Genomic DNA, 23337 nt, shown 5'->3' with positions numbered 1-23337 from the left:
CAGATACATCATACCTACCGGTACATCACAGAAAAGGCCTAAGGTCTAAACAGAAATTTGAATGCTGTTTTTCTCCTGTCCTTGTTTATCTCCTGTCTGGCAGGTTACTTGATTGGATTGCCTGGCCATTCTTTTGTAGTGATAAATACAGTGGTGCCCCGCAAGACGAATGCCTCGCAAGACGAAAAACTCGCTAGACAAAAGGGTTTTGCGGTTTTTGAGCTGCTTTGCAAGACAAATTTCCCTATGGGCTTGCTTCGCAAGACGACAACGTCTTGCGTTTTTTGCAAGTTTGTTTCCTTTTTCTTAACACCGTTAATACAGTTGTGACTTGACTTCAAGGAGCAACTCATAGAACATGGTGTGGTAGCCTTTTTTGAGGTTTTTGGCAATTTTTGAAGCTTTTCCAAAACTTTTCCGACACCATGCTTCGCAAGACAAAAAATTCGCTAGACGAAAAAACTTGCGGAACGAATTAATTTCGTCTTGCGAGGCACCACTGTACTTAGTTCCTGGGCCAGGTCACAGGCTCACACCCTATTCAAACACAGACATACCCTTAAGACAGGATTTGTGAAGGAAAGACAATGGGGAGGCTTTTCCACTTTGACCTTGCAGAGAAAACATTTGCTCAGTTTAGGAATCAAAATGGCTTCAGGTCGGTCTTCCTGTGCTGATCTATGTACGTGCGGTTATCAACATTACCATATATCTAAGACCTCAAAATTCCTATCACAATATCATGGACTTAACTGGGAACCTTCCGGATGCAAAGCACATGCGCTGTCACTGAGCAACAGGCCAGAGGTGCTTTCATGTCATGCACCGTGGCCAAAGAATTTCGCCAAAGCTTTGCAGAGGAGATGGAGAATCTGCTCAGTGCTTCACCTGATGTACTGCAACACCACTCAGGAGATTTCCCGAGTGGTGGCTTATAGACACTTGACAGGCACTGACACCCAGAGGGTGGCTTTCCCTTCAAACGAGGGAGCCCTCCCAGTCCTTCCTACAGCAAGGTTAAATGTTTTTAGTGGATGAAAATGCTGCCTTCTTCTCCGTGTTCCCTGAAGCAGCCATCAGGCTGGTCTCCAAAGGTCCGAGGTTCCCCCTTAAGCATACAGAGGTACGAGGTTTGCTGCGGATCATCATTGCTTCACCTCTGGCCTTTTCAAGAGCACCTCCCCCTGCCAAATCCGTCCTGACCAACGAACCATCAACATGTCTATGGCAGAAGCCTCCAGATGCAATCTTGGCCAGCAGAGAAGTCTCTTTGCTGAGTTGCCCGGCCAGATCTCTTTTTCCCAAAGAGGAAGGTGAGCATTTGGTGGTTGTTATCTCCTCTTCTTGGGTGGACTCACTCTCACTTCCCCAAAAGCTCTTGCCCATTCTGCTGTGATTCTTGCTGCTGAAAGGTTCACAGGTCCTGCTGGGGTTTATGCTGGGGTTTCTCCTGCCAGAGGCTGAAAGGTGAATATGGTTGTTCTGGCATGCCTGCCTCCTTCTCCCATTCCTTGCCTGGGAAACACAATGCTGATGGTTAGGCACTTCTTAGGCGTACAGATGAGACAGAAACGGTGGGCTAGTTTTATAAATGGACTGAAGTTTTCACCGTCACCAAAGAAAACTAACTACCTTGGTGGTGAGGAAGAGCAGTGTGTTGCTGTCAAAAGTTTTACTGTAACTTCAGAGTTGCGTTATTCAGCTCTGCTCTGCCAATTAATTGCCGGCTCTAAGCACACTTTGGTCCCATCCATCCACTTTTGGGGCACTCCCACCACAGCCATGCAGGGAACAGAGCCCTTTTTGCACCAAAGCAGTATCTAACTTAATCATAATAAATAACTGATTGAAAATGAATGGTATGTCAGTATGATAAAGAACGAGGTGCAGTGATCCTGTTAATTATACCTTCCCACTCCTGCCATTTAATTGCTGCTGTGACATTGTTAATTTACTATTTGGTTTTGCTATTTAGTAAAGGTTGATTATGAGTTCAACAGCCAACTTCTGTTCTGAGACTACTCAAAGTACATACGTGTGTATCTTTTCAGGACCCAGAACTGGAGTATCCCATAATGAGAGCATTGCCACATTGGCACTAAGACAAAAACATAAGTGGTGTGTTCTCTTGCTGTAGATGTTTACACATTGCCTAATAATGTTATTAAGTTACCCCACCCTTAATATACTTTTAACTCACCTTTAAATTCATAGATTCAGGTATCGTATCTGAAGAAGTGTGCACGCACACGAAAGCTTATACCCAGAACAAACTTAGTTAGTCTCTAAGGTGCTACTGGACAATTATTTCATTTATTTATTTCTTTTACCATCAATTAATGTCACTGTGATGGTGAACTCCTAGTTTGTAATGGAGTAATGCAGGGGTGCAGAAATCAAATCAAGGAAATTTTTAAGATGGCCGCAGACCAGCATAAATAGAACTAAAAATGAAATTGAAACATTAGATCGGTCTTCTTCTAATCTTACATTCTGGGGTGGGGCAACCATTTCAATCCGATATGTGTTATTTATAGTAATAAAAAGCACACTGGCCATAAGAGTTGGGGGAGAAAATCCAAGATCTACATCGCTAATACACGACCTTGATCACTGGGATCCCCTGATGGGGCAATTCAGGTGATTCCCCGCAACCCTGAGTTTTGGCTGGCCTTCACTAGGGACCAAGCCTTTAGCATGGCAGCCCCTGCCTTGTGAAACTCACTACCTGTAGAGGTTAGGCAGGAAATGCCCCTGCCTTATTTTAAAGCTGAATTGTTTTAGGCAGGTCTTCACAATTCGTATTTTTTATTTTTAATCTATTGCTGTTTCATTGCTGTTTCAATTGTGTTTTACAGATATTTATTGATTGATCTTTGTGCATTTTATGTTGTAAGCCACCTTGATATATTTTATGAAATCGCGGGTTAGAACTCTTAAAATAAATAAACAAGTATTGGTGGGCACAGGGGTGTGTTGGCAGCCCCTAGTCTATTAAAATGAGGGGACTGTAGATGGATTTTCCTCCTTCCACTTTCCACGACCGGTGCAAATCCAACTCTTATTACCTGGCAGCTCACTGTCTCCCGGGGATAGCGGGCAATGCTGCTACGGATTAGCTGCTCCTTGTGCCAGTCTTGCTGCCAGCGTTCCTGAGCAAGTTCTGATCTCCTTCCTTCCAGACGCTTCGCCAGCTCTTGGTTCTCCCAGTAGATGCGTGCAAGATCGCGCTGCCGCTTCCCCCAATTCAAGCTGTACGGGGAAGAGCAGATCACAGGGGAGGGGGTGGTCTTCTTTTAAAGAAGGAGAGGAGGAGCTGTGGACCTCCAGAACTTGTAGGACTCCAACTCTCATCAGCCCCTGCCAACATAGCCAATGGCCAGCGATGATGGCAGTTGGAGTCCAAAAGCGTACAGAGATCCACAGCTTCCTCATTCCATCTTGAAACCCTTTATTCTAGATCTAGGTTTCTTGCATCGTGTCCTGGCCCCCTTTGAGCCACAGCCAGCCCCAAATGATCTGAATTCAGATTGCATTTGCCTCCACCCCCTTCCTGGAAATAGCTTATTGATGTCAGGGGGTGCCCTTTGGCCAGGGATCAGCAAACTTTTTCAGCAGGGGGCCGGTCCACTGTCCCTCAGGCTATATTTTGAAAATATATATGAATGAATTCCTATGCCCCACAAATAACCCAGAGGTGCATCTTAAATAAAGGGACACATTCTACTCATGTAAAAACACGCTGATTCCCGGACCGTCCGTGGGCCGGATTGAGAAGGCAATTGGGCCGTATCTGGCCTCTGGGCCTTAGCTTGCCTACCCATGCCTTTGGCATTACAGTGGTACCTTGGGTTACAGACACTTCAGGTTACAGGCGCTTCAAGTTACAGACTCCGCTAACCCAGAAATAATAACTTAGGTTAAGAACTTTGCTTCAGGACAAGAACAGAAATCGTGCTCTGGTGGCACAGCAGCAGCAGGAGGCCCCATTAGCTAAAGTGGTGCTTCAGGTTAAGAACAGTTTCAGGTTAAGAACGGACCTCCAGAACGAATTAAGTTCTTAACCCGAGGTACCACTGTATTTTCCCTCCCACCATCAGACTAGAATTTGGATCTCTCTGGCATCTCTGCTGAACCTGCCCTAGTCACTGTTTAAACCAGGGTTCGGGAAACTTTTTCTTTTGTCAAGGACTCCATTTTCTCATGGGTCACCTGCCAGGGACCACATGCTGATGGTGGGCAGAGACGGGGCTATAGGTGTGCAAGACTTGTCCTCATCCTCGTCCTCCTCTCTCCCACCCCATTCCCTCTTCCTTGTCCCTCCACCCACCCACAATACTTGTCTGAGGGCCACTGGTTGCCCATGCCTAATTTAAACCCACTACTTACAGACCTGTGAACACAATAGAAGTTCCAGTTGTCCACTCGTCCCGGTGACTGCTTGATGCGCCAAAGTCTGGCAGAATGTGAGCGGTTTTCCTGGTCCCAAACAGCTTGGCGCTCTCTTTCCAGCTGAAAACACACAACATGAGAGGCTGATGGCAATTTAATTTTCCATCTGGAGATTTGTTTGGCTGAGCCAAAAATATGTGAGCCCAACAATTGCATTCAGTTCTGGAGTGCAGAAGACCACCTTTCATTCATTAGACTAATACCATGATTTCTGATTGCCCCATCAAGGGTATATGTCTGGTAGATCTTGAAATTATTTGTTTGCATTTGCAAGGGGCAGTTATCCCAGGATATCCCCAACCCTCTTGGATATAAACTTCTGAATTGTGACTGCATAAACAAGCCCACATTGAGCATCCAGTTCAGTCCATTCCACAATACCTGGAGTTTCTTCAAATTCACCTGAAGATGCAAAGGTGTAGGTGGGGCTTTTGTGTTGATCACAGGAACTGCTAGTTCCACCTGCAAGGTTGAGAGAGTGTCAGGAATATCTGAAGCTAATGATCTGGATTCACGTTGTTTCTTGCATTTCTTTGACCGGTCAGTTTAGTTATGATGACAGCATTGTTACAGCTCACAAGAGCTGGACATGGCTACAATTAAATATTTTAACAAGACACCCAGATCTATAATGTCAGCAAATCGGGCTCAAAGATAGGGTGACAGGAAGCTGTGTTATGCCAAGTAACTAGAACATTGATATTACCCAAACTGTCAGGGAATGGCTTCAAACAGGAATCTTCTCCCAGTCCTGTTTGGAACTGCTGGGGATTCTCCTGCAGTGTTTAGGTACAAACAGCAACAAAACCCATGAATGACTCATTCTGGGGCTATTTAATTGCACCATGCCATGGGGAGTAGGTCACCCTTTGAGTCATTCCTTGGGAGAGCTGCAGGAGTTTGGAAAGCTCATCTTGGAAGATGGTTTTTTGGCATTTGAAATTGTTTTCATCCAAGTCCAGCTTCCTGAGACCCAGGGTGAGAGTCTGGTGATTTAAGCCACTCTGACCTTTCTAAAGGAGAAGTGGAACAGAAGAAAGCAAAATGATAAGGCTGCAACATTTCATAATTTTATTATCAAGAAAACATGTCCCCATAAAGGGATCATAAAGAAGGCTGATCGCTGAAGAATTGATGCTTTTTGAATTATGGTGCTGGAGGAGACTCTTGAGAGTCCCATGGACTGCAAGAAGATCAAACCTATCCATTAAGGAAATCAGCCCTGAGTGCTCACTGGAAGGACAGTTCCTGAAGCTGAGGCTCCAAGACTCTGGCCACCTCAGGAGAAGAGAAGACTCCCTGGAAAAGACCCTGATGTTGGGAAAGATGGAGGGCACAAGGAGAAGGGGACGACAGAGGACGAGATGGTTGGATAGTGTTCTCAAAGCTACCAGCATGAGTCTGACCAAACTGCGGGGGGCAGTGGAAGACAGGAGTGCCTGGTGTGCTCTGGTCCATGGGGTCACAAAGAGGCGGACACAACTAAACGACTAAACAACAACAAAAACATGTCCCCAATTAACTGAGCAGCAGATTTCAACCACTTTATTATTTTATTTTAATGAAGTTATTGTAAATACTGCTGATGGAGAGCTCTATCTTCCAAGAGGCATCCCTTCCTGCAAGGGGAGGAGAGAGATGTCTCTTCTACATTTACACCTGCTGTAAGGTATCCTCTAAAACAGATGGCTCTCCATATGTTGTTGGACACCACCTCCCATCAACCCCCCAGTGCGTATGGCCAATGTTGAGGGATGATGGGAGCTGTAGAGTTAACAGCATCTCAAGTGCCCACAGGTTCTCTTCCTTAAAAGTCTTTACCTGTGCACCTGCCCACCACCACACCCCACTCCCTACAGTTTGCTTTGGGGGTACAAGTGAGGAATAGGCCAGCTGTAATAAGACACCCCAGGGACGCGGGTGACGCTGTGGGTTAAACCACAGAGCCTAGGGCTTGCCGATTAGAAGGTCGGCAGTTCGAATCCCCGTGACGGTGTGAGTTCCTGTTGCTTGGTCCCTGCTCCTGCCCACCTAGCAGTTCGAAAGCACGTCAAAGTGCAAGTAGATAAAGTATTGCTCCGGCGGGAAGGTAAACGGCGTTTCCGTGCACCGCTCTGGTTCACCAGAAGTGGCTTAGTCATGCTGGCCACATGAGCCGGAAGCTGTACGCCAGCTCCCTCGGCCAGTAAAGCAAGATGAGCATCACAATCCCAGAGTCGGTCACGACTAGACCTAATAGTCAGGGGTCCCTTTACCTTTTAATAAGACACCACAACAACATCCCTTTTGTAGTCCATAGTGTACCTTCCTGCAGTGCTCCTGATAACTGGCTTTGTCCCATTTCTCCTGCAGGTACCTGTTGGTTGCTGGTAGGAGAGGCTGGTAGGCTCGGTACATGCCTCTCACAAAGCCCTGTATAACCTGCTGACAGCGCTGAAGACAAATGGCTGGAGTGACCCAGCTGGGAAAGAGGCAGGCAGCTCCACTGGGTCCTAACCTCCACCTGCTTTCTGGGATAGTTGATGCTTCAAATGGCACCTGCACAGCCCTCAGCTGAAAACAGAGCAAGCCTTCTTTTTCATAGGCCTTATGACAAGTCAAGCTGGTGGCTTGGTCCACTAGCTTTGTTCAGGTGGTCCAGGGCATGTCCCCTTTAAACAAGAACGTTGATTTTAAATTGTATTCAAATTATTTCTTATATTGTGCTTCATTGTCTTAGCGTTTGAATTCCTTGAATGAAGCTAACTGGTTCTAAACTGCCCAGAGGTTTGGCCAGCTAGATGTCTGTTGGGAACCCACAAGCATGACCAGAGGACAAGAGCTCTCTCTCTTCCTGGGGTTTCCAGCAACTTGTATTGAGAAGCATTAATAATAATAATAATTTTTATTTATACCCCGCCCTCCCCAGGCTGCCCCCAACCATGTAGGCCCAGCAGTCTTCATAGCTAGCCTTACGCTACAGGAATTTGTCTAATCCTATGTAAAGGCCGTCCAAGTTGGTGGCCATCACCGATTTCTGTGGGAATGACTTCCATAGTTTAACTTCCAACGTTCAGGTGCATTAGCTGTCCACAGGTACCAGTGCTATCAGACAAAAACTTTTCTCTATCCACTTTCTCTACGCCATGCAGAATTTTATAAACTTCCATCATGCCAACTCTTACAGTGGTGCCTCGCAAGACGAAAAGAATCCGTTCTGTGATTCTCTTCGTCTAGCAGTTTTTTCGTCTTGCGAAGCAAGCCCATTGACGGATTAGAGGATTAGCGCTATTAGCGGCTTATCTGCTGATCGGATCAGCTGATTAGCGGCTTAGAAAAAGGGGGGGGAGGAAAAAAAACCCGCAGGAACTCGCAAGACATTTTCGTCTTGCGAAGCAAGCCCATAGGAGATTCGTTTTGCGAAGCACCTCCAAAACAGAAAACTTTCGTCTAGCGAGTTTTCCGTCTTGCGAGGCATTTGTCTTGCAGGGCACCACTGTACTTGCTTTTTCTCAAAAGGTTAAACGTGGGGCTGCCTCTGAAGATGGTTCGGAAACTTCAGCTGGTGCAGAATTCAGCAGCCAGGCAAGATGTCTTGAGGATATTACACTGATCCCGGCCCGACTACTGGCTGCCAATTTGCTTCCGGGCCCAATTCCATGTGGTGCTTTTAACCTCTTAAAGCCTTAAATGGCTCAGGACTGCCTGCAATACTTCAAGGACTGCCCCTCCAGATATAAACTGACCCAGACACCCAATCACCATTTGAGACCTTTCTTTGTGTGCATCCTCCATGAGAGGTCCGGACGGTGGCAACATGAGAACGGGGCCTTCTCTGCAGTGGCTCCCCCTCTGTGGAATGCTCTCTCCCCAGGGAGGTTCCTCTGGCGCCTTCATTATACACCTTTAAAGTGCCAGGCAAAAACGTTCCTCTTTGACCAGGCTTTTGGCTAACATCATCTATCCTTTTAAATGTGTTTGTGGGATGGGGTTGGGAGAGGAGGCAATTCTTTTGGTTTTTTAATTATGTATATTGCATTTCTATATTGCATTTATATGCTGTGAACTGCCCTGACATCTATGGAGGAAGGGCAGTATACAAATTTAATAAATAATAGTCTTGGTAGTAGTAATAACAATAGGCCCCAAGTGCTACCACCTTTCTTCATAGGGGGGGTTTACTCCACTCTTGATGATTTTGGCTACCCCTTTCTGAACTGTTACGGAAATTACAGAATTTTCCTTAACAGAACATACTCCAGCTCTACAATCTCTTTTGAAGTGAGGTGACTAGGATTGTACACAGTATTCAAAATGGGGTCAACACCAGATTTCCACAGCAACATTACGAGTGTTTTATTTTCATTTTCAATCCCCCCCCCCCCCGATTCCCAGCATGGAATTCACCGTTTTCACAGCTGCTGCGCACTGGGACCATGCTGAATGCCAGCTGGATATGCTTCAGTTTGTACATTGCTGACAGCTTTTGAAGCACTATGGTCACCTGGAAAACTGCTTCTATTCTTAAGTAGTCCCCAGAAGCAGAAATGGGACCACGCTTCCATCACATCCTGACATGGCAGCCAGCAATTAGGATGTCATGAAACAGTAGCATTAGGATGGCGGCTTTGTTTTCTTTATATTACAAAACCCTACTAAAACTGTATAAATAAAAAATTGTCCGGCTTGTTCTGAGCAAAGGCACTCCTTTTAAATGCTCTTTTTATGTATGCCTGGCCCCAGAGAACATGGATTAAAATTAACTTGACTTTTGTCTGGGATGACAGTTGTTTATTTGCCAAATGTAAATGGCAGACAATCACTCTCTTCACGTCTCATCCGTTTCTTTGATGTGCTGAGAGACAAGAGCTATATATGAAACTAGGATTTGAGCCAATACATAATTTGAGGCTTTGCTGCTATGGAAATTATATTGCCTTGTCCACCTGACTGACGATAGGCCCTGTCAACCAATTCCAATTTTTGCCCCAACCTTCTTCCTCCCTACTATATTCTGTAATGGCAACACTCAGATGAAAGTTCCACCTGTACTATAATTTTGAAGCATTAAATAGTCATGGCTTCACCCAAAGAATCCTTATAACTGTAGTTTAACAGTACCAAGGGTAAGGCTGCCCTGTTTTCCTCACAGACATACAACTCCCAGACTAGTTTAACAGTCAAACCCTCTTTCCCAGGGAATTCTGGGAACTGTAGTTTCTGGAGAGAAATGGGGGTCTCCTAACAATGCTCAGTTCAACCAAATGCAGTTCCCAGGATCCTTTGCAGGAAGCCATGCCTGTTTCAAGTGGTGCAATGCTGCTTTAGAGAGAATGGTTTTACAGAATGAAGGTCTGTTTTCATAAGAGCAAGGATGCCAGGGAAGTAGCCAATGGTCAATCACCACCACACAGAGCAGGCTTCTGGGGACGTGACAGCTGGCTTCCTCCGCAGGGTCCGCAGGCAGCCTCTCCCAGGGTGATGCTGCAAAGCCAGGTGTCATCACCATGGAGCGTTCCTGGGCTTCATCCATTATTCACATGCAACTCGGATGGAAACTTTATGCCTTTGCTGGTCTAGTAATCCACAGGGAACAATGCAAGCCTTTGAAAGGGAACGTAGGCCAGAAAAGGCAGAGGCTGCTTCAGTGCACCCACCCGCGTGTAAATAGATTCTGGTTGCTTTTGTACTAGCCCTTTCCTCTAGAATTGCCAGCCTTTGTTCACTTTCAAGTTTCCATTTGAGAACTCAGATGATGCTGTTGCCAAATCGTTTGGGGGTAAAGCACCACAGAGGCAAGGCAGCTCTTGTGCGTTTTAGATTTCCTGTCGTACAATGCATTGCTTCTTGCGGAGTATGGTAGTGGGATTACTGCAGTAGTGCTTCTGAATGGCTCCCTTAACACTTTCCTTTAATTTACAGGAGGATAGTTTCTGTGGCAGGGAGAGGAGAAAGCCATTCAAATGAAATGAAAGAAGAGAATGCTATTTTCCTACAAATGTGTGTGTGTGGGGGGGGGAGATATATTTTATAAAAAATAATCCTCCTATATGAACTGCCAGTGTAATGAAAGGGTATTCGAGGGACCATTCGAATTACAATATTTTGCATCAGGAATCCCACAATGACGCTCAACAGGAAGCACTAAAATAAGCAGTACTGACCATCAGGTCAAATCTGTATCCAGGGCAGCTGTTTACCAGCTCCATATGGTACGCAGGCCGAGACCCTATTTGCCTGCGGACTGCCTCGCCAGAGTGGTGCATGCTCTGGTTATCTCCCGCTTGGATTACTGCAATGCGCTCTACGTGGGGCTACCTTTGAAGGTGACCCGGAAACTACAACTAATCCAGAATGCAGCAGCCAGACTGGTGACTGGGAGCGGCCGCCGAGACCATATAACTTGAAAGACCTACATTGGCTCCCAGTACGTTTCCGAGCACAATTCAAAGTGTTGGTGCTGACCTTTAAAGCCCTAAACGGCCTTGGTCCAGTATATCTGAAGGAGCGTCTCCACCCCCATCGTTCTACCCGGACACTGAGGTCCAGCGCCGAGGGCCTTCTGGCGGTTCCCTCACTGCGAGAAGCCAAGTTACAGGGAACCAGGCAGAGGGCCTTCTTGGTAGTGGCGCCTTCCCTGTGGAACACCCTCCCACCAGATGTCAAAGAGAACAACAACTACGAGGCTTTTAGAAAACATCTGAAGGCAGCCCTGTTTCGGGAAGCTTTTAATGTTTGATGTATTATAGTATTTTAATATTCTTTTGGAAGCCGCCCAGAGTGGCTGGGGAAGCCCAGCCAGATGGGCGGGGTATAAATAATAAATTATTATTATTATTATTATTATTATTATTATTATTATTATTATTATCAGGAAGCATTCAATTAACATTGGAGAGGACCTTTTGCTGAATGGGACTTGATTGCTCATAAGCATCAGAAAGGATCTTTGCCATGGTGAAGTGCATCATATTAAGGTGCAGTGCAGAAAGTCCAGCTCATTACAGTATTACAGTGCTAAAGGACTCCCCAACAACCTGGTTTGATTACTCCAACTACTGTAGGGACCAGCTGGGAGGTTATGATGAAATGAGACACATCCCAAGTAGTGTATTTCCAGTGAGGAGGATGCAGAAAGGCACTTTAGGGGTGCTCAAACACTGCTTGTGGGCTTGCCATCCGGTTGGCCGCTGTGAGAACAAGATGTTGGACAAGATGGGTCACTGGCCTGATATAGCAGTCACTCGGTTTATCAGTGTTTGATCTAGGGAAGGGTTTGTACCAACACCTGATCAATGAGGAATTTGTCAGCAAATGGCAGAAAACCATGGCTAAAAAAGCCACCTCTATTGGTCTGTCACCCCTCCCCAACTGTATTACCTGGGTTATGAAGGCACCCTAAAGACGTTAAAGCAAAGATTATGGGACAATGCACACAGTGACTTGCGATCTCAAATCACACGCAGGTCTGTAGTCCGCTGGCAGTAGGAGTACAATATGGGTATGTCTTTAAGTTAACATCTTACATTAAAAACCTGACAGTACCAAACTATCGAAGGCTTTTCACCAAAGCCAGACTAAATGTCTTTCCTTCTGCAGTGTTGGATGGCAGGTTGAGAGGAGTTCTCTACCAGGGCAGACTTTGCTCGTGTGCTCAAGACATCGATTTCATAAAACATATTTTGTTGCACTGTGCAAAATATGAGCAAGCCAGGGCTGAACTGATACTACCCTTGCTGGTACCTTTCCCGGGAAAATCAGAGGCTCACTATGTCAGGTTCCTATTGGAAGACCGGACAAACGCTAGAACATTAGCAGTGGCAAAGTTTTTATAGGTGGTTGCAAGAACCAATGATCCCTATATTCTGAACAAAATGCTTGTTTAACCTGGAGGTAGGCTGTTATGAATTGTGTATTGCTTTGTAACGATTTGTTGGGTCTCTGGACCGTAATAAAGGTTGATGATGATATAGCAGGCTTTTATGTTCTTAGCATCCTGTTCTCAGTGACCAGCCAGAAGTCTGTGGGAAACCCTCAAGCTGGGCTGGAGAACAAGTCTCCCTTCTTCTATCAATGTCATGTTTCTCTGTATCAAAAATGCAAAAAAGAAGGGGGGGAAAGTGGCTCGTTTTGTTTTGTTTAAAAGCCTGTTTGGAAGCTTCCAAGACACACACATTCTCTCTCACGCACACCCTCAAAGGAAAAAAGTGCACCTGAGGATTTGCTGCAACGTGTTTAATTATGTGCCAAGAACGACATCACAGCTTACTCCACGCATCTGTAGGAGAGTGCAGTCTTGCCTGCATATACTACAATGAGGTAGAGACTTCACATACTGCTTCACAAAACCCCACAAAGAGCAGCTGGAATATGCAACATCAGCTCAGCAGGAAGAAGGGAGAACTTAGGACACGGTTCTTTGGCACACAGCTTCCAAAAGAGGGGAAATAATAAAACAAAATCAAAACTTCAACTCCCAGCACGATCTACGGGCTGTGCTGCTGGCTTGACTACATTTCCTTAAGGGTACCCTCTTGTTTCTTCAGAACAGAAAAGGGCTCCCACTAAAGCACAGCCCTTTAAACCAGCTCAGTTATAAAAAGAAAATTGAAGTCTTGAAACTTTGTGATTAAAAACCTTTATCAAGCCCCCTTAGTGCAACTTAAAGTGCAACGAACTATATACAGCAGCTCGAAGTTCCGTTTATCCGGTCCAGTTTCAAAATCCAAAAATCCTATCCTTCTGGGTTGCAAATACTGCTATTCACAACTGGTAAACTTCATTTTTTTTTTTTAAACTTGAACAGCTCCCAGACACAAGTTGCAATGATGTTAAAAGCTGCCAGGAAAGGAAAAAAAAAATCTCGTCTCAAACGACTTAAAAACCATTTCAAGAGTGTAAAAAGGAACTGGTAAAAATCCTGGAGCGTAAAATATGAAATATGATTTGGTTTAAGTGAAGAACAAAGTCTCCTTGTTGTTACAGTAAAAAACTCCAGCTGAACAATCTGTGTATGCCGTTCAGATGGGGGGGTTAAATGAATGGAAAGGCACTGTATGGCAACTGCAAAAAAACTGAGCCAATGAGACCTGCATTATTACCATCAGTATTGCAAGGAAGATAAAAAAGGGCCCTTGATAAATAAGAAACCGAGGCGAAGGCATCTGCATTAAACACCTTCTCAACACATGGTCCTTGGCGCTTCGCAGCAGCAACAAGGAACCAAAGTCTGGGAACTGCAGAATCATTTGAGGGGCCCTCCCCTCTGAAAAAATCCCCAAACAAACCCTCGACAAAAAAAAATTCACTGTGCATTAGTGCAGAAACAAATAAAGACCAGCAAGTGCAAACGTGAAGGCAAGATTCCCCGTTAGTCCTTCCGACGGGCACCCCAAGCCTAGGTGTGGCACCGGCAAACATCTCCGGGCTCTCTTCCGGTGGCGGGTGAACAGGAGAACTTCCTCCTGCAGCGACTGCAGTGGCTCCTGGTGCCCCCACCTCGGCTCTAGCTGGAGTCTCTGTTCTTCTGGTTGCGCATCAGTGGGCGGTGGTGATGCAACATCTCAATGGAATGTTTCCAATGCCAGCAGGTGCGACAGAAGTACTTGAAGCAGACCTATGCAGAGGGGTGGGTGGGTGGGAAGAGAGAGGGGGATCAAGAAGCATCAGTCTGGCTCCATGATATGCTCCGACATGCAGCAGGAACAGGGTGGTGGTGGTTTTCACCGTAAGATTATAGAATTTTGCTTACACACTTACACCCACCCACCCACCCACACCCCAGAGATATAAAAGGAACTTATTTCAATCTCTGGCTGGAGCGCCAACAAGGTTACCTTATTATTCTGGAATGCAATTTATCAAGAGCTATCAGATAATTAGAGCACATTCAAAAATCTCCTCAGTTATCCCTACTAAATGTGTGGACAGATACTATGAAGGCATTTTGCCAAAAGGAAGTTCTGACATGGGAGCTGCCCACTGCCAGGATCTCTATAGCACAACAACAGAAGGGTTAAGACACCTGAATTTCCTGGATTATAGATAGGCTACCTTTCCAAGCCTATCTAGAAGGATAACCCTGACCCCAAACCTCTGCTGCCTTGCGAGAGAAGGCAAAGGAGTAAACCATACTCATATCCAGAGTGGAACTTCTAAGGTGCTTGGATGGCGCCTTGAATGCCGCCTCCTGGCAATTGCTGCAGGAAAGCTGGTGCCAAATGCATTGCTCTGCTTTTCTTTGGACCATATCAGGGGGCCTTGTCCTGGGCTGCAGCGGTCTGACTTCACCCCTGGAGGTGCACTCCATTGTCTCTCGAGACAGAGGGATGCCAACAACTTCCAATAGCCCCATCAAGCATGGGCCAATGGTCAGGGATGATGGGAGTTGCACGTCAACACCTGGAGGGCCAGAAGTTCCCCACACCTACTAGACACGTACGCCAAAAGCTTGCCTCCTACCATCACAAAACAAAAAGTTTGGGCTGGGAGTTAGGGAGACATCCAGCTCTTCATCCATGAAAAGCCTGCCCAGAAGTTGAAAAGAGGTTGCCCTTGGGCAAGTGGAGACTGTTCTCATCTACGTTGGTTGCTGTCCTTTGGAATATCTGAGGTTGCCTTATACAGCGTTGGACGATTCGTCTTTCTAGGTCAGTACTGTTTACAATGACTGGCAGTAGTTCTCCAGGGTTTATGAGAGGGACTCTTCCCCAGTCCTATCTGGAGATGCCAGGGATCCAACGTGAGACCTTTGGCATGCAAGCAAGCAACGCAGATACACTGAGCTACAGCCCTTCTCCCCGCTAATTAAACAGAACACAGGACACCAACGACAGCTGCTTCACCTGTGCAACAGAGCAGCTTCCACTCACTCCAAAGATGGTGAAAATGGGCAGACATTTTAAAAGGGGGCAAAGGGGAAGGAGCCTTCAAGAAGTTTGTTCTGTGCACTACAGGAGAGTGGGTGGGGTAGGAAATGCAGCTCCTTCAATCAGGTCTAAGGTGGACGGGGGGAAAACCCAAGAGCCTTACCTGGTCTCTGCAGAAGAAGGGACCTGGTTGAGACCTGCAGATCTGACACATGGCATCCTCCAGGTATGGATCAATCTGAACCTGCCCCGGAAGTAAGGAAAGGAAATTAAAGCCAGATAACACACTGGGCCAGAGGGAAGGAGCCCAGGGGACGAAGCAGCAGAGCTGGAGTTCACAGTGCACTCTTAATGGTGAAAGGGGGAAAAGAAGAAACGGGGGCATGCACTTCAGAGGAAACAAGCATGAGCAAAGGCTGAAAGAGTTCTGAGTCTTCTGCGAAAGCAGCTGCAAGGGTTTGATGTTGAATAAGACCAGTGCTACTGTCAGATTCATCTGGCTAAAGCAGGCATAGGCAAACTTGGCCCTCCAGATGTTTTGGGACTACAACTCCCATCATCCCTGACCACTGGTCCTGTTAGCTACGGATGATGGGAGTTGTAGTCCCAAAACATCTGGAGGGCCGAGTTTGCCTATGCCTGGACTAAAGCTTTGCTTTCATTTCATCCACTGGAGAAGTTTGCCCCTTTCCCCAGAAGAGGACCACGGGGTAGTGGTCTCTGCACGGAACATGAAAATCAACTAGGTGCAGCCTCCCATAATATGTATCCCAAGAGTGGATGGCTTGTTTATACACATTCGTCATAGTGGCTTCTGAGGCACTAAAGCCAGTTTGGAGACTGACTGGCAGACTTGTTTTAGTAACTGCGTAAGGAGAAAAAGATCGCCCTTTCCCAGCATACTTGGAACACAGAAAGCTGCTGGAGTCGGACACATGGTCCATCAAGATTGCAATTGCCTACAATGACTGCTAGCAGCTCTCCAGGGTCCCTCCTGCGAGGGATTGAACTTCAGACCATCTGCACACAAGGCAGATGCTCTACCACTGCGCCACAGCCCTTGCCTCTTCTACTCCCACCATTTCTTTGCTCAAACAGGGTTTTCTGCAGGCCTGGGGAGGGCCTGCCACAGACTCCATCTACAAAGGCTGCTCTGGAAGGAGAAAAACAGCTCTTTTTGGTGCCTGTTATATGAAGAACCAGGTGTGCTTACTTGAGGCTAATGCACCCTTTTTTGAGGCCTTGTTACAACAGGGCTGCTTTGGTAAGGTTTTAATCAGGAGCCAAGGGTAATGTTTTGAAGCTTAGCTTCCTTAACACGGCTATTCTCTGCAATCCTAAATTATGAAAGGGATGCTTTACATAGAAGGAATTTATTGAAATAAATGCCTTTACAAGCTTGCTAGTGTGGATATAAATATATTATGAAATATGTTTGATGTATTTATGACTGTTTCTGATGCACCTATATATTGATCTGTTTACTGTTCCCGCGAGCTACTTAAGAGCACACTTTGGAAAACCAGCATATAATAAGCTTGATGATGCTAAGATTCCTGGAATATCCAAGCTCCTCTGCAACGCTGGAAGAAGATCTCTGCCAGGAAGAGACAGTACTGAGATAGGTGAACCAGTGGCCCAACTCCTCGTGCCTTATATCTGCTATTTCCCCCCCAGCTCCCTGCTTACTTACTGAAATCAGTATTTAGGGGGAAAAGTCCTACCAGCTTACCGTATTTTTTGCTCTATAACACACACCTGACCATAACACGCACGTAGTTTTTAGAGGAGGTAAACAAGGAAAAAAATATTCTGGGAGGGAAGGAAGAGAGAGGGGGAGCTCACATTTGTGCAGCTGCCTTGCCTCGAACCGGAGCAAAAAGAGGAGGAAGAGACGCAGGGACACGAGCCTTGTAAGCCGCTTTGTTTGAATTTACCGGTGAGGTGCAGGGGGAGAGACGGGAGAGGATGCCCTCTTTGTCCCTCCTTCCGGCTCATTGTAAAGAAAGCAGAGTAAGAGCCGCTTATATGTGTGTAAGCGGCTCTCCCTTTGCTTGAATTACAGTCAGCCCATCAGACTATAAAGTCACCTCGCCAAAAAGCCATAGAGCAGGCAGACATGGAGAAAGAGAGGCTCTCCCTTCTCCTACCTTGGCTTTTACACGCTGCGCACAGCTTTTGCCGGCTGCAGGCAGACACGGAGAAAGAGAGGCACCTCTCCGAAAAGCCTGCAAGAGCGACTCCTCCCGCTTGCATTCGCTCCATAACGCGCACACACATTTCCCTTTACCTTTTTTTTGGGGGGGGGGGACTGAGTGTTACGGTGCGAAAAATACGGTAATTCCTATTCACACCCCAGCTCTAGCAAGCTCTTGCTCTCTGCTGATGTCCCCCCAGGATATATATTTTATCCCACATAAGAATCTCTGTTCCATTTCTAGGGACTATGCAACAGCACCCACTTTAGGGATCCTTGCCAATAAGCACAACAAAGGAGCTTGTCTTTTCCTTTCGTGCCTCTCACCTTTTTTGTAAACTTGGTTGTTTTGATCTCCACAAATGCAGCACTCACTGCTTTCAGATAGCTGCGCTGGTTGTTGAAGGTGACACGGCCAGATCCTGAAACAAAACCCAGCCCATTAGTGCAGTGCGCAGCTCCAAGGAAAGATCCTGATACGCACCTACCAGCATAGTAATGCAAGACTTATGAGTCAGCACGAACGTGACTTGCTTGCCAAGGTCTACCACAGCAGGGAGGGAGAGGGGGTTCAGAGGTTAATGGAGGGGAGGGATGCTTGAGGAATTCAATCTTTGCAAATTCCTATACGGAACGTCCTGATCTGCAACCCACAGACTAATGTGTAGATTGGAACCTAGCCACCAACAGATTTCACACGACAGCAGCAAGGCGACCCGCCTCTCCCCTTTATTCTCACAACCAAGCGGAGATTTGAACCAGAGTCTTCCAAGTCCTAGCTCTTAAGTGCTACATCACTCTTTTTTAAGTGATTTAGACTTCTTCAACAGTGCAGATTAATGTGGAAAAAGAACGAAACTATGGGTAAACACACGAGAAGGTGACACTGGCCCGAAATAGTCAGATTTATCTATTTCCAGTAGCAGCCTGCTGCCTATTCATCTTGACGAACTATACTCAAGAGACTTCTAGTGCTGAATGGACGGTTCAAAGCCTTTCAAGTTAAAAGCTAAAATAATGCTGTATAGATTTACAGCAAGGGAAGCTAACCTGTGACTCTCCAGTTATTGTTAAGATTTCAGCTCCCACCAGAACCAGCCAGCATGGCCAATTGCCAGGGATGATGAGAGCCATCAAGTCAAACAACATCTGGAAGGGCAAAAGTTAGCCACACCTGATTTATACCATCACCATCATGATAACCTGAGGCAGTGATCAAAAGCTACAAAGCAGGCAAGTCTTTGGCTGGAACAGCCTACCCAGAGGGAAACAGTTCAGTTTAAAGGGCTGTTATCCAACGTTCTCTGTCCAGCGGGTGGCTGTGTTTTAACGCTGCACAACGGAGGAATCAAATGCAGCGGCTGCGCTAGCAGAAACTCGTTGCCTTGCAGCAAGTGTAATCTGCTGGGAAACAAACTTAACAACAACCTTCTCGTGCATTGTCTTGCAGAACACCATCCCGAAGCCACAAAATACTGCCAGTGGAACAAGGGAACCACCAAGGGTCTTTAACTTAGCACTACATGGAATACAAAACAAAGTGACCACCAACCTTTTCCCCAGTCATGCTATCCAGCAGTAATATGCCACCCTGTGCAAGGCCATTTGACACCCTCCCCACAACCCTCATGGCACTGGCTTAAGCCAGGCTTGGGGAAGGAGGTGTGAGACTCTGGCAGGGTCCCAAAATCCACCCACCTCTGTCCCAGAGCCTGATAAGTGCTTGCCCAGCTTTGGGGAGGAGGTAGGAGGACTCTAGAACTCTGCGAGAGCCCTCATGCCTCTTTCCCAAAGTGGACAAGCACTGAGAAGGCACCCTTTTTAGCTGCGCATCTGGTGCGACTGCACCACTCGGATTGCCCTAAAATTGCCTCTGTATCCAGGGTCTTCAACTTAGCCATTCAACACCCTTTTCAATTACAAGGTACCATCTGTACCTATTTTTGGCCATGGTAAGGTACCACCAAAAGGCCCAGAAACCAACAGAATATGAACGAATAGTCGTTGATTAGCCTCACTTACCAATAGGGTACTTGTGCTTGTCTGTGTCGATACCTGCATACACGACGCCAGCAAACAGGTCATTGAGGATCCCTGCTAAAGCTTCGGCATTGAGCATCCCATGAAGAGCTCCCACGAAGACTGTTTTGCCAGGGTCAAGCCTCTGGGTGGGGCTGCGCACAAAGTTGCTGTCTGCCAGGACCCATGGGATCACTTGTACCTGAAGTCACCCAAGAGAAAACTGTGTCTGAGTCGAGTCCACAAGCCAAGTATCCTCCCCCTTTGAAAAACAAACCAACCAACTTATTTCTAAGTGCACCTCAAATGGTCTTCCCATGCCCTGATGCCAAGCACACTTCCAAACCGCTGAGTCAACACACAAATGGCTGCTCTTACATTCAGACTATCTGACTTTTGTACAACTGGCCTTTGGTCAAAGGTGCCCTGTTGGGATCTGAGCTATTAGAGACACAAACTAAGCTGATGGGAACTGTAGTCAAAACCCCTGTTGAGGAAGGCATAATGCCTAGTTCTGGGCACCACAATTTAAGAAGGATGTCGACAAGCTGGAACATGAGCAGAGGATGGACGTAGGAGCTGTTCAACATGGGAATGGTCTCCCTTGGGAGGTTGTGGACTCTCCTTCACTGGAGGTTTTTAAGCAGAGGTTGGATGGCCATCGGATCATGGATGCCTTAGCCAAGATTCCTGCATTGCAGCGGGTTGGACTAGATGACCACTGGGGTCCCTTCCAACTCTACTATTTGATGATTCTATTCTGGTACACTCTGGTACACTACTCTATTTCAACCAAATATTGTGTCCTGTTAACAAGGGGGCTGCAGTCTCCTTTCCATTCAGTTCCTCTATGCAGTTGAAAGCATATTCTGCCTTAAAGACTGCATTTATTACGCATTCCCTGTGAACAGCAGGGTTGGCATGACCCAGTGGTAACATATGCTTGCACCATGGAAACAATACTTTGCAAGCAGTACATTTATGCAACACTTGCCCGGAGTATAGTAGAGCCAAGATATGTGACTGAAGCAGCAACACAAGATGTGGTCGTAGCCCTAATCCTTTGTGCACTGCCCAAACCAATCTCACAAGGGTCACGCCATCTAAATTGAGCATCCCACTTGAACACCTGAATTCAACTAGGGACAGAGGTAACTTGTTATAGATGTGTGGTGCTAGTATCTTAGGGATGGTTTGCTTAGCAGAACACAACCTTGCCCTTAATTTGGGACATGCAAATAAAACACAGAAGGGGGACTGAGCATCCTGCTGGTGTGTTTGCAACCCGCTCATCTGACTGGGCTACCCCAGCCACTCTGGGTGGCTTCCAACAAAATATAAAACACAGTGAGACATCAAACATTAAAAAAACTTCCCTATATAGGGCTGCCTTCAGATGTCTTCTAAATAAAAAATATTTGTATTTTCTTGTGGCTGGTTGCCAGCACATATCCAGCCATCTCTCTGCAACCACAGGCACTAGAAACAATATTTAAAGAAGCTATCTTCAAGATGATACTATACAATACATGCTGAATACACACACACACACACCACTGGCAATGTCACAGGGCAAGAAAGCAGAAGCCAACCAGCAACGGGATGCATTCTTCATGGTTTTACTGCTTGTGCAGCCATCCTTCAGCAACAAAGACCTCCTATTGGAGAAGATCAATGAGGAGCCTTGCTGCCAATTCTGTCAACGCAGAGTCACAAGCAACCTCTTCCAGCATCTATCACACTCCACAACACATTACCCATCCTCTGACCCACTGGCAACACAAACCATGTGCTTAGAGACCTTCAGAACCAGCACTTTTCCAAATGCGCCACTTTCTATCCCTCTCTCTCTTCCTGTCTATCTAAAAGCTGCATGTGTTTGGAGTCAACAACTATGCAACATATGGCACAAGCAGCCTTTGTGCAAACTGGGAGCAATTCCACCCATCACCGAGGGTAGCTGCCTATGCAGAAGTCACCCTGGAGAACGAGAGGCCGCTGCCAGCGCTTCGAAGGCAATACATGGCTCCTAAATAAAGCAATACGAGGTTATAGCCACCCAACTGGGTGCTTGGTTTGGACTGCACAGCGGCACATCCTCTCACCTCTTTGCAGCGCATCCTGCGGCTGGACATCTTGAAATAGTACTCGCTCAGGCCACTGGGACTCAGCACATCACGGGAGCAGTTCTGGAGCAGAGCACGCACAGATTTCTCCGATTCAAACACCAGATATGCATAGCCTTGGGCGGAAGACAAGAAATTTACTTAAAACACAGGGTGCAAGCATGTTCCCTTCTTCCCTTGGGAGTGTTTTTGCAGTGCAGTTCGTGTTAAGAATTGCCCAGTTGTACTCAATGACCCGACTTAGTTCAACAGCGACCAGTTTGATGTTTTGGGGGTGCTCAAAAGCAATGCCAGTCTCCTGCCTGCCTGCTGGTTCATCAGGCAGGCTGCCTCTGAACACTGAGGCTCCATTTACATCTATCAGTGGCTCATGAGCCCTCTTCTCAATGCTTTGGAAAGTGCAGGATCAGAGAAAGACAACCTTTTGTCTATATACCACTTTCACAAATACATAGCAGGTTATTTCCACCATTGCATAGAGATGGGGGGAAATAATGATATTAGGCTATCTTCTTGCAATGTACAGAATCTCATTCCTTTTCACAGCTTCCATTAATGGAAGATGGAAGAGTTGGGTCAACTGAGCAATTCTTAGGCACAGCAGAGATTGAAATCCTCTACTCCAGACCGTCGCATTTGCCAGAGACACAATTTTCTCCCCATTAAGTACTCAAATGGTGCACAAAGACTGCAGTGCCAAGCAATCCAGGGTGCTTGCAAACCGTAAGAAGTGAGCTTTTTCGTTTTGCTAAGACAGTGCTATTTCTAGACCCTGTTCTGAGCTAACAGCGGAAGACAGTCCCTGTGGGTGGGATAGCCAGGGTGGGATGGCTATGCTGGGGAAACCACTGGTATGTCCGACTTCCCATGGCAGGCAGTTGGGGAGAGAGAACAGAATATACTTATCAATGTGCTTTTCCCAGAAAAGAGGGCTTGCTATTCCAAGCAGGAGATTCCCCGCCCCAGGCAAAAAGGAGTGTGCACACACTAGCAGTGGAGAGAGTCAGCATGTAATTGTGTACTTTAAATCAACAGAGGTATATGGGCTAAACTGGTGTCCCTATGCACACGCCCAATTAACATGTGCATGAGCAGAGCAGTAGCAGCCATAGCTCTGTCTAAAGTAAAGGCAGCTCCCTCTGCCCTAACAGCACCCACTTCCTTCTAAGTACAGCCACCATCACCCCTCTTGGGACCTGCTAGATGTCCTAGACATCATCCCTAACTACTGGGCATCCCTATGGGTCATCCTGGTTAAGCTGATGAGAGTTGTAGCCTGCAACATCTGGAAGGAACCAAAGATGGGAATGCATCTGAACTGCCCGACGAGTAAGGAACGGTGCCAAAATTGGAGAGAGGGGGAAGTGGGGGGGAAAACCGAGCATGGAAGTACTCCAGGTTTCTCAAGACAGAACATTAGGGCTGATGCATCTTGAACACCAGAAGACAAGTCACTTCCCCAAATGCCTTAATGGCAAAGCAAGGTTTTCTGCTTGGCTCAGCAGAAATTCAAGCCTTAATACAATTGACTGGGGAGAATGGCAACGACAGCTACGGCTTCCTCAGCACAAATAAACCCAAAGCTCTGTTCTTTTCCCTGTGTGACTGCCACCGTGTGAACACCGCTGTGTGCAGCCCCTCACCCCGAAAGAGCTGGCAGATTACATTAACGGAAAGAACCTGTGCGCCCGAGTGA

General features: G+C 46.6%; 2 protein-coding genes across 19 annotated transcripts in view; both read right to left on the bottom strand.

Annotated features, from left to right (window-relative positions):
* Window positions 1-776: 776 nt before the first annotated feature.
* LOC310693611 (uncharacterized protein) lies at window positions 777-7008 on the bottom strand. Its single transcript, XM_083476005.1, has 5 exons — window positions 6757-7008; window positions 4834-4914; window positions 4394-4512; window positions 3069-3252; window positions 777-1515 (listed from the first exon to the last, which is right to left on the bottom strand). Exons 1-5 carry the CDS (start codon window positions 6847-6849, stop codon window positions 1018-1020), a joined length of 975 nt encoding a protein of 324 aa, XP_083332131.1. The 5' UTR covers window positions 6850-7008; the 3' UTR covers window positions 777-1017.
* A 5643-nt stretch (window positions 7009-12651) lies between these two features.
* CPEB1 (cytoplasmic polyadenylation element binding protein 1) overlaps window positions 12652-23337 on the bottom strand; it is a 49699-nt gene continuing 39013 nt past the window's right edge. For all 18 annotated transcript variants that reach the window (XM_083475816.1, XM_083475804.1, XM_083475813.1 and 15 more), the window contains 5 exons: window positions 21621-21757; window positions 19519-19717; window positions 17824-17918; window positions 15463-15543; window positions 12652-14047 (listed from right to left, as the gene is read on the bottom strand). In XM_083475816.1, the coding sequence (XP_083331942.1) occupies window positions 13937-14047; window positions 15463-15543; window positions 17824-17918; window positions 19519-19717; window positions 21621-21757 (623 nt within the window). In that variant the 3' untranslated portion in view covers window positions 12652-13936. The remainder of the gene's footprint in view (window positions 14048-15462; window positions 15544-17823; window positions 17919-19518; window positions 19718-21620; window positions 21758-23337) is intronic.

Source organism: Podarcis liolepis (assembly GCF_965112155.1).
Source record: "Podarcis liolepis genome assembly, chromosome: 14".
NCBI classification, from domain to species: domain Eukaryota; kingdom Metazoa; phylum Chordata; class Lepidosauria; order Squamata; family Lacertidae; genus Podarcis; species Podarcis liolepis.
Note: the sequence above shows the minus strand (reverse complement) of the source record. Positions and strands in the feature narration are given on the sequence as shown.